The sequence below is a fragment of the Abramis brama genome, assembly GCF_963993115.1.
Source record: "Abramis brama genome assembly, chromosome: 16".
NCBI lineage: Eukaryota > Metazoa > Chordata > Actinopteri > Cypriniformes > Leuciscidae > Abramis > Abramis brama.
The window spans coordinates 37,238,689-37,258,674 of NC_139978.1; the positions used below are offsets into that span (position 1 = coordinate 37,238,689).

Here is a 19,986-nt window from a genome sequence, read left to right on the forward strand (position 1 = left end):
TAAATAAAGTAGAGCTTTAATGGATTTATTACAATTATTTATGAATGACAGGCAACACTGACAGTGACAAGGCAATCTTTATTTGAACTAATCATGTCATTTATTTGTTGTTAATTCTTTGTGCCGCTTTTTGTCATTCAACGTCTTCTCCAAGTCTTCTATTTCGTCTTGTGCCTGGGCCCATTTCTCAGAGTTGCCATATTCACCATACAAATTAAACGATATGAAAAATTCATCCATTTAGCCTACCTAAATAAACGTTTTCATATGCGTCTCTCACTCTGCTTGCAAGTGTATCTGTGTTACTATGGTTACCAATGTAGCGGATTAATTTCGAACTGTAATCAAACTGACTGGAACTACCTGTGCATTAAACGGTTTTACTGCACACCTTCCAGCCAATCAGAATCGAGTATTTAAACAGCCCATGGTATAAATACAACAAGAAAATACAAAATCAAAATTATTCAGATTATGTTTCACTAGTGTGATCAGGACACTATAGTTCATCTATGTAAGTGAGGAGAGCAAAATAAAGTAAACTGTGACATATTACACTAGGGCTGCACAATTAATCGAATTTCTAATCGCGATTACGATTATGGATGCCACGATTACATAATCGTTCAAAGCCGCGATTACAAAAAAAAATAATAAAAAATAAAAAAATCCACTCTGCGTGCATTTAGAGCATGTTATGAGAGGCAAATCACAACTACTTCAGAAAACCCAGCACAATAGGAAGGAACTACCAGGCAGCGACGTATGTGTACGCTGAAATAAAGTCTTTCACCTCAGAAAAACGGACGTTCCTGTCATGTCAGCCGTTATAGGCTACTGTGTTCGTATCGCACACTCTTCAATTGCACGCGCAAATGCGGCGGCGCGCGCTGTGTATAAAGTGCAAAGGAAACTACGAGCATGCAACGTTGTTACATTGTAAATTGGTAAGTCACAAAATAAAAGTAAAATACCAATAAATCACCTTACTGGTACGTCGTGTGTGAGCTGAGAAGGATTTGCATGCAGGGATGATTTTCATTCTATTCACCAGGAGCAGTTTCCATGTTTCATTAACAGTTCTTGTTAGTATTGTGTATCACCATGGTAACTGTCGTTTTAATATTAACCCCAAAATGCCACTTTATTTTCACTTTCTGTTATTTTTTATATTTTAAATGACTGTGGTGGCTCATACCAACATTGTATTAACAAAAGCTAGTTTGGGACTGCTATTTAATAGCTTTAGCATAGGCCTAATGTTTATTTCTTAGTAGTCTTTACTATTAGTCATATTCTTACAATTTATGTGTATGTTAAGTAAAGGGGGACAGTGTGTGTGTTCACAATTTTTAAGTAAACATGTATAATAATATGCCTATATATATATTCAATGTAAATTGTGATAATCGTAATTAATAATCGCAATTACAATTTCAAGGGAATAATCGACAATTATGATTTTTGTCATAATCGTGCAGCCCTATATTACACCCACATATTCTTCATTCAGTGACTACCAGTGACAATGGGACCAAAACTGATTCGGACACTTTGAGCTGATCATGTTTTGCTGAAGTGTGTTTTCTTTAATTGCTAATGCTCTTTTTACACACAGACTGAACACAATGAAGCATTGCTTGGTGATTGGTTGAGCTAAACTGGTATTATCTAATTGTGTAGTTAAATTTAACAGCTGACAGATATTCAACATAATTCATGTGTGAGACAGTCTAACAGAAGGACGGACAAAACCAGTCAAATATCAACTGAGTTCTGCTCATATTTTATTACCATTTTCTAAACTATAGCGAATAAACTGATAATGTGAGAAATGGTGAAGATGTCTGAATAAATGTTGGTTTGACAGAATAAACACATGTACAGTATCATGAATCCACAGGTTACTGCAGTGAACAGGAAGTGATGCGGTGTGATGTACCAGATAGGGTTTGTGTGTGTGTCCTGAAGTGCTGGTCTGCCAGAGGCTGAGCGCTCCATCCGCATCCACGATCCCAAACTGAAACACACACACACACACACACACACACAGAAGAGCTGGTTAACACACGCCGCTCTCTCGCTCGGTGTCTGCGCTGGGTTTCGGGAGACGCACCTTATTGCCCTGGTAATTGAAGCGTATTCTGGTGACCCTGGTGTTCCCGGGACTCCTGAAGCAGGTGATCTGCTGTGAGTGACCCCACTCGAACATGCGCACGCTCCCGTCCTGCGCCCCCGTCAGGTCTACACACACACACACACACACATTATGGGAGTAAACAAACCACAAATGGACCACAAAACATGTTAAAAACAAAAGTCACATGGGTCAATGTTTTTAAATTGAGATCATCTGAAAACTTGATGTTTGGTTTGTTAGGATATTTGAACATCTGGAATCTGAGGGTGCAAAAAAATCGAAACATTGAGAAAATCACCTTTAAAATCGATTTTGCTGCATTCACTCACAAAAATACATGTTTTATATATTTACGGTAGGAAATTTACTAAATATCTTCATGGATCATGATCTTTACTTAATATCCTAATGATTTTTGGCATAAAAGAAAAATCTATAATTTTGACCCATACATGTATTGTTGGCATTAATATCCCCGTGCGACTCGAGACTGGTGACGTGATCCAGGGACACACACGTCTTTGGAACAAAAAAGCATGTTGAATTGCACTAATTGAAATTCAAGGCAGTGCATTAACAGAGCTCGCATATTAACCCCTTACACCCTGAAGACATCTGAATTATTCCACACTTAAAGGTAAGGCTTTTATAATTCATGGTCTCATTTGATTAATAGAAAACCTTTCAAAGCTTGAAAAAAATGGATTTGGAGCCGTTTGGAGACTTGCATTACAACACTGCTGACAAAACACCTGAAAATGTAATGCATTTCCCCCCGTCATTTTTGTTACTATTCACGCTTGACATGATCACTATTAGAATGAATCTATGAAAGGTCATAAAATCAAGTTTATGTTTAAGTTATGGCATTTGGAACCAAGGAACCTCTCCGAACAAGTCTGAACAAATTTTTTGGAAATGAGAATATAGATTCTATTATATTCTATTATTCTATTATAAATTTCTAATAATGAAATTGTGTGGTAAATGCTCTCAGTTGAAATATTCAAATATTAAACATACAGCCATGTTGGATTTCAGCCCCCAAAAATGGAATGCATTTCAATCCAATTAGTGCAATTCAACAAGTTCTTTGTTTTGGAGACATTTGTCATTAATTCACTTCCATTCACACAGAATAACGTGAGAAGTGGAGCAGATCCCACCGCATGAAGACGAGCCGGGGACTTACAGTACGGGAGTGTGGGGTGTGATGTCATCCGTCTCACGTTGTTGATGTTTCGTTTGATGAGCTGCGAACACAGAAAAGAGCATGAGATCAGCGGGTTTAAAGCGTTACTCTCCACCAGTGTTCATTCTGGCAGCAAATTTTGTTTAGTTGTTAGTCTTTTTACTAAAATGTAATTTAGTTTTAGTCATATTTTAGTCATCTGAATTGTTTTAGTTTTAGTCTAGAAAATACAATAAGATTTTAGTCGACTAAAATTTGTATTCGTTGATGAAAATGTCAATAGATTTTCGTCAGTTTTTATTCGTTGACAATAACGTCAATAGATTTTCATCATAGTTTTTGTCATTCAAAACTGTTTTTTATCGTCTCGTTTTCATCTGTGAAAAAATGTCGTATGACAAAAATAATGATGACAATGATTCGTCAACGAACATGAACAGTGCTCACCACGGCGGCTCCTCTGCCGGTCTGCAGGCCGCCCAGCCAGGGCATGTTGATGGGCGTCCCGGGGCTGCTGTGTGTGTAAGGTGTGCTGCCGTGTGTGCTGATGTCATCCCGCGCGTGAACCACCAGGAAATCATCCGTCCTGCACACAGCACAAGCTGAACTCACACCTGCGACCCACACCTGATCAGGGCTCTCATTTATAAAACTGTGTGTGGGATCCTCACTAAAAGTGTATGTGCGCCCGAAAGCCAAAAAATATTCAGGCGTATAAAAGCGTGTGAACGCCAGAATCTGCGCAGAATTCCCTTTATAATCCCAGTCGGAGGAAGATTGTTCACATGCGTCTCCTCCCCGAAATAACCATATATGAGCTTAAAACGCCTCGTTTCACTATATCCTCATCTGCATATCATCTGCATATGCATATTCATAACGGTACAAGACATCAGGAGAATATGAGATACGGATGTGCGTCACATTACATTAATAAAAATCATTTAGTAGCCGATCCTTGCCTTGTTTTTGAATAAATAAATCAAATAATATAAAATACATTTCAGAAAAAGTTTTTCTCAGTCTTTTCCACCGGCCAAACAGTATTTTTAATTGCTTTATATTTTTAATGGAAACAGATTGTGCATTATTGATCATCATTTGCGTGAACATATTTCCTCAGAGCACGAGTTCTGCTGTTATCATGCGCTGAGCAAACATTAACACACAGCATTCCTCAGCGCATCCACTACAAAATATTATTTATTAAAATATAAAAAATGTTGCAACTTCTCTGTAATGATTTGATGTAATTTAAGTGCTTAACTCCATTAATGAGGATGTTAATGTTTAAAGAGTTTAAATCATTCTTTTATGTATTTAAACGGTTATTGTGAACATGCACTGTATTTATGATTAGGACTCATAATGAGGATTTAAAGTGTTTTTCCTTCATCAGTCCCTCAGATCATCATTGGTGTCGTTAAACTGCTCCGTCTCCAGAGTGTTCGTACACATGGATCAGCGTTTGCTTACAGATGCGCACATTTTCTGGTCAAGTGTGTTTATAAGTCGCAGTAGAGGTGTGCGGCTCGTGACGGTTATAGATGAGGCCCCTGGACACGATCACATGACTGTACTGTAACATGCGTCTCACCCTTTGACCCTTTGAAGTATTCATTACTTTAATGAGCTCATTATTTCTGCATTAAATTATTGTATTGTTTAACTTAATAAATGTTTAGCTAACTTGTCATTTCTGAAATGCACAACTCAGACAGTCTCCTCTGATATCAGATCACTGTAAACTGTAATGTGGACTCATGTAGTTTCTGTAAAGCTGCTTTGAAATGATGTATTGTGAAAAGCGCTTTACAAATAAATGTGAACTGAAGTGAATTGAATCACCCTTTGACCTCGGCCTCCGCCTCGTCGTCGATCCACGTGAGCACCTGAGTGGCCAGGATTGAGGACACGTCGAGCTCCTGGATGTCGTGTGTGGAGGCGATCACTAAACAGTTGCGATTGGCCTGGAAGACGAAGCCAAGGCAAGGTTAGTTATAAAGCATTTCATACACTGGCAATTCAAAGTGCTTTACATGAAAAGGAATTAAAATAATCACAAAATAAAAGCAAGGAAAATTAAAACGGTTATAAAATGAATTAAAAGAGTAAAAAGATGATGATCATAGATAAACTATTTCCCAGTTTGACTCTGAGAGTCTCTTTATACTTCAGAGGTCAGAGGTCAAACCCAACAGCAGGACGTCCCGCAACTGCACCTTATTGATGGCGAACGCCGTGATGATGTCAGACTCCTTGTGGATGATGCGAGCTTTTCCTCCTGGATATCCCAGATCAGCCTCGATCTGCGGGAGAAGCCAGACAGTGACATCACTAACGCTCGTCAGACGGGAAGCAGTATAAGCTTATACATATATAAAAGAGTCTTTTTTTGCTGTTGTTTTAAATTAGATTATGTGAAATGAACCATGCGCACGAGTTCTATGAGACATCATGAGACTATACGAGAGACTTCTCTAGATTTGTACTTGTATATGAAAGTACAATAATTCTGATGAAATGCAAATATAAATTTCTCAAATGACAACAATTGTTGTGATTATAATTTTAAGCAAAATATTCGTTAGCCTGTTATCAAGGTAACCATTATGCAGCATGACGAAAATATGACTATTAGTCAAGACTAGAATAAATGCGCAGGCTTTTAGTGGACTAAAGCTAGACTGATGAAAACAGGGCAAGGACTAAATATGATAAAAACTAAAAAGTACATTAGACAGGACTAAGACTAACTGTAAAAATAGCTGACAAAATGAACACTAGAGTGAACACAGCTCATCTATCATATCTCAGAAGACTCTTATAAAGGCCGTTCTGTCATGAGCTTCTGCTAGAGGAGAATAATCTGTGGAACACTAGTTCACTAATGTTCAGTGTTCACGCTTTAAATGCAGGAACATCAGATCCTCGAGCTGCAGAATACGAGCCGTTTCACTCAGGAAAACACATCTAGGTCAGGACTCGGTGTTCTCGTGCCATGCGTCTCACATCTGAGTGCGAGTTTGCAGTGAATTGTGGGGGATCGACGGGTTGCATGATCAGCTTAGACTAGCAAAGACTGGCCATGAGTCAGATTCATTAAAACATAAGACTGGTCTAGTCTGAATCTGAAAAGCAAGACTGGTGAACCCTTGACCGCAACAAAAACAAACAAGCATGCTGAACTGATTGAATATAGGTGAATATAGATTAGTGAATTTTTAATAATGAAAATTAAATAACTGGTCAAACTAGCTTGTAAGACTTAAGCTGTGTCCCAAATGACGCACTATACACCATGTACTCTCCCATCTGAGTAACAAAACACATTTGAGTTTTATAATGTTATTTTGAGATTTTTTTATATACGGTTATCAAGTTTTCAACACACCAAACTTAATTGTTTGGGTGGGGGGGTTAAATAAGTGCATAATTTCACACTAATCGCACTATTTATATTACAAAACGGCATACAATAGTGCATAAGAGTGTGAATTGGGACACACCAACAGTCTTAAGGTCTTCATGCAACATGACATGAGGTTGAAGGTCACGTATCCCAGCAGTGAAGTTCATTTCTACCATTATTTGGTGTTATTGCTGAAAGTTTAACACATTAAATTACGATCTTCACCCACATCAGCAGTTTTAGCCAATCACAGCACAGATACTTGTCTTTCAGCTCATGTGACCGTCAGCCAGACGTGAAGCACTTTCACACCGGAGTGTTTGTTGTGTTTTCTCCCGGTGTTCGGTTCGGTTAGGCATGTGTGTGAACACTTGTGTGTGATCCGCACCAAAGGCACCGCCCGAACGAGATGTCTCGGCCCGACTGCAGCTGTGGTATTAATACGAGTGTAGTATATCATTTACCGCGGTGATGACGGATACATTCGTCTAGTGTTTGCGTGTCTCGAAAGTTACAAATAAAGCCGAAATCAGCTGAGCGAACTTGTCAATCATCTTGATGGAGAGGAAACGCTGACCAATAAGAGGACAGTTGTACTTGCATGTGACTTGCGTGAACACGTGTCTGTACGCTCACTGCAAAAAATGCTTTTTTTAAAAGTGTTTTTGTCTTGTTTCCAGTCCAAATATCAAACATTTCTTAAATCAAGATCCATTTACTAAAGTAGTGAAATGCCATAAAATATTATGTCCTGTTTTCTGGGGGAATTATTCAAAACTGAGTGAGTCTTTGCTTAAAACAAGCGAAATGATCTTCCAATGGGGTGAGAAAAATAATGTTAATTCAAACAGAAACAAGATTATTTTTAGTAAATGGATCTTGATTTAAGAAATGTTTGATATTTGGACTGGAAACAAGACAAAAATACTAAGAAGAGCATTTTTTTTTATTTCTTTGATTGCCTTGTGAAAGCGAACCGAACCAAGAAGAAAATGCAACATTGTAACAAACTAAGTCACTGTTTCGGAACAAGACAAACGATCTATAGGTGTGAAAACACCCTTAAAGAGCCTTCATTACAGATCACATGACTGGATGAGGATTAGGGCTGGGTAAAAAATATAGATTTCTCGATTTTAATCGATTCTCATTTTTACGAAACGATATCGATTCTTAAATCCCAATAATCGATTAGTCATCCTGTTTTCAGTGATGAATGAATGGAACATTGTTGCACGCATTCCCATTCAATACATCGCAATAATCTTTGTGCTTTGTTAATATTAATATGAAACAAATTCTCAGATTTCAAATTACATCCATTTTCTTATGAAATTCAAAAACATAAATACCGTTTTGGCGCTGTAGCGTGAGATCGCTCTGGCGCAGCTCAGCTTAAGAGAAGCAGCGCGGAGCGCACACAATCTTCTCTTCCGCCTTAATAATATCCGTTACAGCGCGAGATAAACATGAATGAGCATCTGAAAGTGTGTTAAAAGGTAGAGTACAACTTATCGAAGTCCGTATCATGTCACATGGAATCGCTCAATCAGTGTTTCAACCGTGGGTGGAAATACGTTAGTAAACAATGTCATGTAATGTCACATTTACCTCAGAAAAACCATATCCAGTGACCATAAACTCGTTAGTCAGCTGGAAAAATTAGAGAGGAGCATTTTGTTAAATATATGCACCATATTACATATTCATTATAATTTTTAATGTTCTTCAATATTTAATGCATGTTTGAATAAATCTGGAAAGTTTTTTATGATAGCCACCATTTAAATTTGTATATAATTTCATATAACTTTATTATTATAAAAATAAATAAGTGTATTTTAAGTGTTTGTATACAAATCAGTTATTTTTTACCTTCAATATTATAGTAGGCTAATGAAGCCTATAGGCCACAACTGACTCCCATAGTTTACAATAATAGTTAAGAGATTTGTTTTCCTTGAGAAAATTTGCACTGTATTGTACCTGATATCCAAAATAATCGATATTGAATCGAATCGAATCGTAATCGAAATCGAATCGAATTGCAAGCTTGTGAATCGAAATCAAATCAAATTGTGAAATTTGTGTCAATACCCAGCCCTAATGAGGATCATCATTATCTCTCTGTTAGATACCTGGTTGTGTGTGGGATCCAGCGGCACACTGTCAGTCTCCGGATGCAAGAGTTACGATGAAACATGCAGGTCAATCACACACATCACAATCCACCGTTAGACGGTTACTTGCACAATTACCACACGTACAACACAGGTTAACAAATATTAATGACATCACAGGCATTCATGGATAAACAGACTCGAGCGATCGTTACAAACACCATCAGCTGACGGTGTTAAAGGGCATTGTGGGTAAAAGGGCGAGCACACATACCTCATTCAGATCTCGTTTCTTAGTGAAGATGTTTCGTATGAACGTTTCCTGAACCTCCTCCTGTTTGACCAGATACAGCCAGAGTCGCTTCACGGGCAGAGCCGAGCGCCGGCGAGACCTGAGCACAGAACACAGCGCTGACTACACACACCTGCACTGGGGCTAACATTAGCACACCAGCGCTGCACGATTCATCGCAATTTACAATCACACTTACACCGATTTGGCTCATCACGATACGGTAAAGGCTGAGATCGTTAGTTATGTGCAGCGTGTCAGTGACGTACGGCTCAGGAAACGCGGCTCACTCTGAAAGCACTGCGAGTTCGAGTCGCTTATAACGTGCATTTGAAAAAGCAACACGAGTCAAACATCTCTCCAGACATGAGACGCATTTATGAACCTCTAGTCCAACAAAAGACGACATTTAATAACACGCTTTTCCTCCAGACTCACGAGGACAGCAGAGCTCCTGCTGTGAGATGATGAGCTTCTGACACAGAATGAGGCAGTCGTATGTTTATTAACCAATCAAAGCACTTCAATCTTCTGTTTATTCAGAGACAGAGAGTGTGATGCTCATAGGGGTTTCCTGTGTGTGTGTGTGTGTGTGTGTGTGTGTGATGCTCATAGGGGTTTCCTGTGTGTGTGTGTGTGTGTGTGTGTGTTGCTCATAGGGGTTTCCTGTGTGTGTGTGTGTGTGTGTGTGTGTGTGTGTGTGTGTGTGTGTTGCTCATAAGGGTTTCCTGTGTGTGTGTGTGTGTGTGTGTGTGTTGCTCATAGGGGTCTCCTGGAGTGGTGTGTGTGTGTGTGTGTGTTGCTCATAGGGGTCTCCTGGAGTGGTGTGTGTTATCGTGCTTCTGCAGGGCATATTTGGCCAATATATAAATAATCGCTGCCTTTGCCAAATCGCGTGTGGTTTCATTGCGATTAATCGTGCAGCTCTAGTGTGAACACACACGTGAGCTGCGTCCCGCACCTGAAGGGTGTGTTTGAGGGCTCGAACAGGGCCTTGTGCCGCAGGAGCGCCGGTCCCGACGACACACTCTCGTCCAGGAGCTGCGAGGAGATGAAGTTTGATGGAGGACCTCCGAAGATCTCCAGCCTCTTGAGGAGCAGCGTCTCCCATCGCTGAAGCGTCTTCAGAGCCGCGTGACACAGCGGAGAGCACACGGGCAGATCTGACACACACACACACACACACGCACACACACGCGCGCACACACACACACACACACACGCGCACACACACACACACGCACGCACACACACACGCACACACGCACACGTTACATGACACTCCACACACATCATAATATGTCCAAAAGCATATTTCTCTATATACGAAATTGTTTATCATTTGGAAGCTTGTTTCCGCTAGAGAATAAAGAAAGGCAACTCCTACTTTTATCATGGATTATTGTGTTTAAAGGGATAATTCACTCAGAATGAACATTAGCCCATGATTTACTCTCCCTGAACTCATCCCAGGTGTATATGACATTATTCTTTCAGACGAACACAATCAGAGTTATATTAAAAATGTCCTGGCTCTTCCCAGCTTTATAAAGCGAAGCGATGCATTTGTGTAAGAAAAATATCCATATTTAAAACTGTATAAAGTAAATCACTTGCTTCCGGTCAAACGAACATACGGATTCCGACGCACTGCTGATGTTCACGCATCGCCATGTACACCCAGGGTGAGTGAATCATGGGCTAATGTTCATTTTTGGGTGAACTATCCTATATACAGTATAGCTATATAACTGCTTTTAGCATCATCCACGCTCTCTAAACATCACACGTGTGCTGCAGTCAAAGGCTCGTTACCTAAGAGGTCATGACCTGTCGTTGGGTAGAAGGTCTTGAGGTTGAACTGCACCATCTGCACCATCGCCAAGCGCATCAGACACCAGCTGCACAAGAACATCATCACATCATCACATCATTACATCATCACAGGAACATCATCACAGGAACATCATCACAGGAACATCATCACAGGAACATCATCACATGACCCTCAGCTCACCTGTACGAGCTACTGTTGGAATGTTCTGCCAGTGGAGAGTTGGCATCAAAATAATCTCCTTCGTCCTCATAATCATCCTCATCCTCCTCATCCTCGCTGCCTTGGCTTTCCTCAGAGTCGTACTCCACTCGGCTGGCGGACGGAGGCAGGTACGGCTTCACACACACACACACACACACACACACACTTACATTAAAACTAAAATACTATTCATATTTTACTACGTTGCTTTGCTGGCTGTAAATCCCTGATAAATCCCAGGCACTAACTCACAGTTATAATTAAATGCACTGGGTGGCGCTGTGGAGCGTGTTAACAAGTTGATTGAATTTGATAACATAATGTCGTCGTCTTTATCACAAAGTTTGAATTACTTTGATGAAAATGATCTTACAAAATGGAATCACTTTTGATCAAATGAATGAATGAAACGGAGTTATCATAATATCTCCACAGTGAGAAATCACATGAAATCTTTAGTAAGCTTTTTCAGAAATGGTGACAAAAACTTCAAAAACAAAAACAAAAACAATCTTAAAAAATAACATCTTTCTCATTAAACGTCATTTAAATAAACAAATATTCGATTTTTATGAGCCCAAATAATCGAATATAATATTTTCAAAAATGCCCCTCACTAATGAAGATATCCAATAAGCCAGCGATGTAAGCTCATACCTTTGCGATGAAGTAGTCCCAGATGCTGAGCTCAGGAGGGATGAAGCGCTCTTTAAACACGGATGTTTGCGGCTCCGTCTCGGGTCTGGGACTCACGGGACCGTCGGGAATCTCGGGATTCTCTCTGGAGTTACTGCGGGATGAACGTAACCGGAAACGCCTCTGCTTTCGCTCCGCGTCTTCCACTGAGTCACGAGCGTCAGTAGCTTTAGTGAGCAACACACAGCGAAACCCTTTAGCATCACTGGAGCTCAACACTGAAGATCATAACGTGAGCATCGCCATTTGGGTTTTTGAATTGATAAAAAACAATAATGAATAAAATAATGTTAATAGCAGATTATTTCCTTCAGGAATCAATAAGACATACTCAACAAATGACACATTAAGTGATTAGACTGCACATAAAACAATTAAAAACATGCACTGCTATTTTCAAAGTACCCCTATTACGCTATTTTAAAGGTTCTGTATTTTGTTTCAGAGTCTCCTCAACAGGTTCTCACGCATCCAAGCTCAAAAACACTTTAATGTCCTCGTAATCCGCACTGCAGCGTCAGCTCTTTCCTTTCAGTGTCTGAAACGCTTCCATCGAAGATTCAGTCTCTCTAAGCCCCGCCTCTCTGAGAGCTGCTCTGCTCTGATTGGTCAGAAAGCAAACACTCATTATCATATCTGAATCTCAGCTCTTGATCACAGTGATACGAACAGTAACGATGGCGTGGGTTTTACCGTATCAATCTCAGAGTCTTCTCGACACGAACAACACAAACTCCTCCAGTCTCAGATAAACTAGTGTTTGAGGGCGGAGCTAAGAGACGCTGTTGAGCCAATCAAGACCAGAGGTGGGCATTATGCTAATTAGTTCCAAGCCTACACAGGTTCATCAGGAAATGAGACTGAATTACTGATGACTCGTTTCAGTTCAGAATCACTTTCTTTTAGGAGACAAAAACTCAATTTATCTGCACTCTGATCTTTGAAACTTTGCAGAGCTCTTACACTCACACACAGCTTTATTACACACTATATAACAGGTCATATCCCAGAAAGCATCATAACGGCACTTTAAAGGGATAGTTCACCCAAAAATGAAAATTAGCCCATGATTTACTCACCCTCAAGTCATCCTAGGTGCACTTTTATGACGGACAGATGCACTTTTATGACGGATAGATGCACTTTTATGACGGATAGATGCACTTTTATGACGGATAGATGCACTTTTATGATGGACAGATGCACTTTTATGATGATAGATGCACTTTTATGACGGATAGATGCACTTTTATGATGGACAGATGCACTTTTATGATGATAAATGCACTTTTATGACGGATAGATGCACTTTTATGATGGACAGATGCACTTTTATGACGGATAGATGCACTTTTATGATGATAGATGCACTTTTATGACGGACAGATGCACTTTTATGACGGATAGATGCACTTTTATGATGATAGATGCACTTTTATGACGGATAGATGCACTTTTATGATGGACAGATGCACTTTTATGATGATAGATGCACTTTTATGACGGATAGATGCACTTTTATGATGGACAGATGCACTTTTATGACGGATAGATGCACTTTTATGATGATAGATGCACTTTTATGACGGATAGATGCACTTTTATGATGGACAGATGCACTTTTATGATGATAGATGCACTTTTATGACGGATAGATGCACTTTTATGATGATAGATGCACTTTTATGATGATAGATGCACTTTTATGATGATAAATGCACTTTTATGACGGATAGATGCACTTTTATGATGGACAGATGCACTTTTATGACGGATAGATGCACTTTTATGATGATAGATGCACTTTTATGACGGATAGATGCACTTTTATGATGGACAGATGCACTTTTATGATGATAGATGCACTTTTATGACGGATAGATGCACTTTTATGATGATAGATGCACTTTTATGACGGACAGATGCACTTTTATGACGGATAGATGCACTTTTATGATGATAGATGCACTTTTATGACGGATAGATGCACTTTTATGATGGACAGATGCACTTTTATGATGATAGATGCACTTTTATGACGGATAGATGCACTTTTATGATGGACAGATGCACTTTTATGATGATAGATGCACTTTTATGACGGATAGATGCACTTTTATGATGGACAGATGCACTTTTATGACGGATAGATGCACTTTTATGGACTTCAAAACAGAAACAGATGATCACTGTCATTATCAAGCTTGGACATTTTTTAATATAACTCTGATTGTGTTCGTCTGAAAGAAGAATGTCATATACACCTAGGATGGCTTGAGGGAGAGTAAATCATGGGCTGATTTTCATTTTTGGGTGAACTATCCCTTTAATGGAGACATAAACACAGAGAGCAGCACCTGTGGGTGATGTGGGTTTCTCCGGCACGGGAACTCGAGCGCCACCGCCGAACACGGCGAACCAGAGCTTAGCGTTGAGCGGGTGCGCGACGATGCGGAGCAGCTCGTGTGTGGAGTGTGTGGCCAAGCCGTGGACGAACAGGCTGAGGAACACGGCGCTCAGGATCTCACACAGAAGCACTGAGAGACCGGGCTGGTTCTCATCAGAGGAGGCTTCCAGCAGCCGCATCAGGACACTCACACCTGCACACACACACACACACAGATCAGTCCAGAGTCTCGAGATGAGTCAGAAGCTCACACCTGCGTGCGCACACACACACACACACACACACACACACACACAGATCAGTCCAGAGTCTCGAGATGAGTCAGAAGCTCACACCTGCGCGCGCACACACACACACACACACACACAGATCAGTCCAGAGTCTCGAGATGAGTCAGAAGCTCACACCTGCGTGCGCGCGCACACACACACACACACACAGATCAGTTCAGAGTCTCGAGATGAGTCAGAAGCTCACACCTGCGTGCGCGCGCACACACACACACACACACACACAGATCAGTCCAGAGTCTCGAGATGAGTCAGAAGCTCACACCTGCGCGCGCACACACACACACACACACACACACACACACACACACACAGATCAGTCCAGAGTCTCGAGATGACGGTCAGACGCTCACACCTGCACACACACACACACACACACACACACAGATCAGTCCGGGGTCAGGGGTCAGAGGTCACAGAGACTGGGCTTTACCAGGCCACTGCGCAGGGGGAGTGTTGGGCAGGACGGGCTCCTCCATGCTGACGCTCCTCACCGGGGGCTGATGGGTAATCAGGACGCTCTGGTACGTGATGCCCGTGAACGGGTTTACATGGCTGATGAAAAACAGATGTCACACAACCATCAAACATGATCGTACAGGAACTGGTGCTCTTCACGAGTCTGTCAAAAATGACAGAATATTGTTCTCTTTTTTTTTGTCAATGAAATTAATGTCCTATATTTTAGTTTGATAATGTTTTTTATTTAATATTTTGTATTTTTAGGGGATTTTTTTATACTAAATTATATTTACGCTGTAGTTATAATCCATTTATTCACTTTTTGAGCATAGACCTGAAAATTACATTTCCAACGTAAACTGTGGTAAATCTAGAACGCTTTAGAGCGACAGACTGAAGTTTGATCTCTTTTTAAAGACGACACTTGGCAGATTATTGATGAAGTGACAAAAAGATTTAAAAAAGTGAACTTAAAAAAATTTACACAATTTTACGTGTATTGTTATGAAAAATGCACAAAAATACTATTTTAAATTTTTATATGAAATATATATTTCCAAGATCACGTTTTACTCTAAAACTGTGAGAAAATCAAAGCCATAAATCTAGTTGTGTTAAAAATTTGAGGTTGATATCTCAAAAACTGAGCGTTCAGTGAGATGTAGTTCGGCTGCAGTACCAAACGCTTCCACTAGAGGAAACTCGTCTCTCATACATGTCCAATGAGCTCAATCTTGACCGCGAGGAGCACAAGTGTGACTATTTTTTTTCGGGACCATTTAACCTGTTCGAATCATGATTTTTTTTTTGAGTTTACATAACAAGTGCCAAAACCTTTACCAAGTTTCGCACCATTCCAATGAAGTAAAAAATTCTAAAAATACAAAACACAAACATTTTCAGTCAAAAATGACCGAAGAGCACCAGAAATTCAAGCACTTTCCAGCAGTTATTATATGCAAAGAAAAAACTCAGACGTAAACTATAGTAGGATAAACTTCTATATGAGTGGAAGACCATAGTGAATAATATTTTTTTATATAATTTATCTCATTATTTTGAATTTGTCATAATTTAGACATTTTATGTCATAATAATGATTTACCAAAGCATGATTTTTTTTATGTGGTGGAAATGGGCTTCTATACATTCTGATTAAACATTAAAAGGTCATTATTGAAAACTAAAACATGCAGGGATGAATTGTTCCCAATAAGATGTTTAATATGCATTTAGGGTGCATTTTCATTTCATTCCAAAATATAATAAACCTGCATCTTTTAGATGCATTTTCTGTAAAGCTGCTTTGAAACGATGTGTTTTGTGAAAAGCGCTGTACAAATAAATGTGAATTGAATTGAATCTCTTAAATCCCATTCGCTCTGCCGGGTCTCTATTCATTCACTGTGTGGAGAAGAGGGCTGAGAAAGAAAGCCATGTGGGTTTGAGACGACATGATGACAGAAGCCCACCTACGCCTTTACTCCTCGCTGATAAACACAGATTTAATCTGCGGTGACGGAGGATAAATGTGCAGACGGACACACACACAAAGGCCACATTCATTTGACCAGAATCTGCTTCCTCTACAAATGTCACATGTCGGGCCGGTGCGAGCGCACATCACATGAGCGTCACATTCAGAGGTTATTCGCTCGTTATGAGACTGAACGATTACAAGACGAGCAAATGTTGCAAAGAGAAACATTCTGGAACAGGGAATTAAATCAGTGTTGAAGAAGCCAGAAGTAGGCCAGAGACACACACCTGTAGCTGTGTCCGTCGCAGAGGCACTGATAGATGCAGGCCGACAGAGAAGCTGCCAGCGTGTGCATCACGAAGATCTGAACCAGAAGAAGACGAGTTAGAGGATCATCACAGTAACAACACGTCAAACACTGCAGAAATCATGCTCTTCCTCTGGCGCTTTACAGCACAAATAATCTGGTTTTGCCTTTGAGTTAAGATTATTGCAAGAACATATCCTTTTACTGAATAATTAAGTAAACCTAATTTCTTAATTTATCTTTGTAAAGAAACCTCATTGTTTAACTGGCTACTCTCTGCTGTCTCAGACGACGACATCACTTCCTGTCGGCCACCGTAACTTCTGTTGGGTGCAGTTCACAACCTCACCACTAGATGCCGCTAAACATTACACACTGCACCTTTAAGCACAAACTCACTTAATTTTGATTCATTTTTCAGACTTAATATTTTGCTTCTCTGGTAAATGTATCTTTATTTAAGAATGTTTAGATATTTGTGCTGGAGAACGAGACAGAAACTGATCTGCGCTTTACCTCGTTGTTGACGACGTCCGGATTCGGAGGCGCATCGAGAGCGTTGATGGTGTGCAGGAGGTCATGGGTCAGATTGGTGAGGTGCACTATGGGATTGGCCACCACAGTTTTGGAGTTGGCGGTCCATGCAAGAAGAAGAGGAACAGAGACGTTCTGCGGAGCGGGAACAGAGATCTGCAGACCATCGTCCTGATGAGACACACAGACAAAACACACAGATACGTTTTGGTTTTAGTTTTCATACAGTTCCAACCAAGGTCAGCACACGTTTAACCCCCTTTTGTTGTACAGGCAAGTTTTATACATCATTCAAAACTGTTAAATGTGTACTTTTATTTGTGTACATTCATAATAAAAACAATGTTCTGCTTTTCGTAAAATAAAGAAAATTAACATGATTTTATGATGGATAGATGCACTTTTATGATGATTGACGCACTTTTAGGGACTTTAAAACAGAAACAGCCATTCACTGCCATTATAAAGCTTGGAAGAGCCAGGACATTTTTAAATATAACTCAGATTGTATTCGTCTGAAGAATGTCATATACACCTAGGATGGCTTGAGGGAGAGTAAATCATGGGCTGATTTTAATTTTTGTGTGATCTATCCCTTTAAACCCTGTTACCTGCTGGGACTCCTGCAGGAGCAGAATGAGCTCCATCCTGACGGAGGCCAGTCCTCCTCCGTGAGAGCCGTGAAGGCTGCAGTAACTGAGGAAGATGCGGAGCAAGGGCTGGTTCCTCTTCAGCCAGAGCCTCCGGCGGCGCTGGTCCTCCCGACCCGGATCCTCCCGCCGGCTCGGGTCCGAGGAGATGCCCTCGGGCAGGGTCTGGAGGAAGGGGTTGTACCCGCAGACGCTCTGCAGGGCCGACACCTCGCGCTCCAGCCAGTGGCACAGCTGATGCCTCAGCTTCCCTCCGTCCAGCTCGTAGCCCGTGGAGAGAGTCCGTAACTCCGAGCTCAGGATCTTCAGGCAGGAGCTGAACTTCAGCCGGGCCGCGAGGATGTCCTCGGTCAGGGCGGGAGAATCTCCACGGCCCGTCGGGGTGGAGGCCGAGACCTGCACGAGTACCACAAAAATCATAACTGTCGATTATTCCCTTGAAATTGTAATTACGATTATGACGAAAATCATAACTGTTGATTATTCCCTTGAAATTGTAATTACGATTATTGATTGCGATTATCACAAGTGCTGGGCAACGATTAATCCCGATTATAACTCGATTAATTGTGCGGGCCTACCGGAGCGTCTCCGCTGGTCTCTGGGTGAATGGTCTTCATCGCCAGTCCTGATTCTTCCACGTCCGACTCGTCGGAGTCCCACTTCATCTCGAGAGGCTCGTCCTGCAGAGCGAGGGACGGCTGGCTCCAGTCGAAGCTCAGAACCGAGTCCGAATGACTGTCCTCTCTGGGAGACGAGAGCGAGGACACCGACTGGAAGCCGTTGAGAACCGGCTGAGACCAGTCCTGCTTCTCTGGGCCTTCAGAGGCGCTCCACGACACGGGGCGGATCTCTCGCGCCTTCGAGCGTTTAACAACTTTCGGCATTTTGGAGAGCACCTCTAGCGCCAGCATGGGGCAGCCGGCCTGCAGGTGTGTGTGCGCCGCGCTGAAGAAGAGCCTCCTCTCGGTGAGGCTGATGGAGTCGACCTCACGCCCCTCCACCGGCAGACACACTCCAGGCTTCTCCGAGGAGCCGAAGTGACGGCGCAGAAGCAGCGGGTGCGAGCGCAGGAACGTGTAGAAGTTAAACACGGCAGGATCACAGGGAGACGAGCCGCCGCCTCCTGAAAGAGATCGACTGGTGTCAATAACATTCAATGTCAACGTTTTGGAGGAAAGACCTCTTACCATTAGTGTTCATCGTTGCACTAGTTTCATTTATGTTTTTCTCTGAGGACTGCAAAACATTTTCTAAACAAGTCTTGTTTTTCAGTAAAATATCACATGCTTAAATCAAGATACATTTACTAGAGATGCAAAATTACTTAAAGGTGACATTATGCCCCTTCATTTATTATAGCTTGTCAAATTTGCCCCTTTTCTGGCTTCTTCTACACTGATTTAATTCCCTGTTCCAGAATGTTTCTCTTTGCCACATTTGCTCGTCTTGTAATCGTTCAGTCTCATAACGAGCGAATAACCTCTGAATGTGACGCTCATGTGATGTGCGCTCGCACCGGCCCGACATGTGACATTTGTAGAGGAAGCAGATTCTGGTCAAATGAATGTGGCCTTTGTGTGTGTGTCCGTCTGCACATTTAACCTCCGTCACCGCAGATTAAATCTGTGTTTATCAGTGAGGAGTAAAGGCGTAGGTGGGCTTCTGTCATCAGTTACTCATTGATGATCCTGATTATTGCACTTAACCCTCTGGGGTCTAAGGTGTTTTTGGGGCCCTTGGGATGTTTTGACATGCTCTGACATTTGTGCTTTTTTCAGTTATTTATAAACATGTTAATGGCAAAGGTGTAAATTCACTCTATATAGCACAAACAGGGCTACCATAATATGTAAGCATCATGTATGTAGATGTTTGTATTTTTAAGAGAATAATGTTTATGCGCGGTTATTGAAAAAAATAAAAATGAAAGTTGCTGAAATAAGACCACAAAACTCATACTAAA

At 41.0% G+C, this 19,986-nt stretch overlaps 1 protein-coding gene across 5 annotated transcripts in view; it reads right to left on the reverse strand.

Moving 5' to 3' along the window:
- dmxl1 (Dmx like 1) overlaps nucleotides 1-19,986 on the reverse strand; it is a 56,336-nt gene that overhangs the window by 4,784 nt on the left and 31,566 nt on the right. For 3 of the 5 annotated variants that reach the window (XM_084086724.1, XM_084086725.1, XM_084086723.1), the window contains exons 25-42: nucleotides 18,602-19,146; nucleotides 17,982-18,416; nucleotides 17,353-17,541; nucleotides 16,817-16,893; nucleotides 15,021-15,142; nucleotides 14,248-14,490; nucleotides 11,852-12,057; nucleotides 11,174-11,328; nucleotides 10,972-11,057; nucleotides 10,118-10,319; nucleotides 9,139-9,256; nucleotides 8,883-8,918; nucleotides 5,555-5,641; nucleotides 5,181-5,302; nucleotides 3,780-3,918; nucleotides 3,333-3,393; nucleotides 2,117-2,244; nucleotides 1,943-2,020 (exon numbers count right to left, since the gene is read on the reverse strand). In XM_084086724.1, the coding sequence (XP_083942850.1) occupies nucleotides 1,943-2,020; nucleotides 2,117-2,244; nucleotides 3,333-3,393; nucleotides 3,780-3,918; nucleotides 5,181-5,302; nucleotides 5,555-5,641; nucleotides 8,883-8,918; nucleotides 9,139-9,256; nucleotides 10,118-10,319; nucleotides 10,972-11,057; nucleotides 11,174-11,328; nucleotides 11,852-12,057; nucleotides 14,248-14,490; nucleotides 15,021-15,142; nucleotides 16,817-16,893; nucleotides 17,353-17,541; nucleotides 17,982-18,416; nucleotides 18,602-19,146 (3,029 nt within the window). The remainder of the gene's footprint in view (nucleotides 1-1,942; nucleotides 2,021-2,116; nucleotides 2,245-3,332; nucleotides 3,394-3,779; nucleotides 3,919-5,180; nucleotides 5,303-5,554; nucleotides 5,642-8,882; nucleotides 8,919-9,138; nucleotides 9,257-10,117; nucleotides 10,320-10,971; nucleotides 11,058-11,173; nucleotides 11,329-11,851; nucleotides 12,058-14,247; nucleotides 14,491-15,020; nucleotides 15,143-16,816; nucleotides 16,894-17,352; nucleotides 17,542-17,981; nucleotides 18,417-18,601; nucleotides 19,147-19,986) is intronic. The other 2 variants (XM_084086727.1, XM_084086726.1) reach the window with 1 other exon arrangement.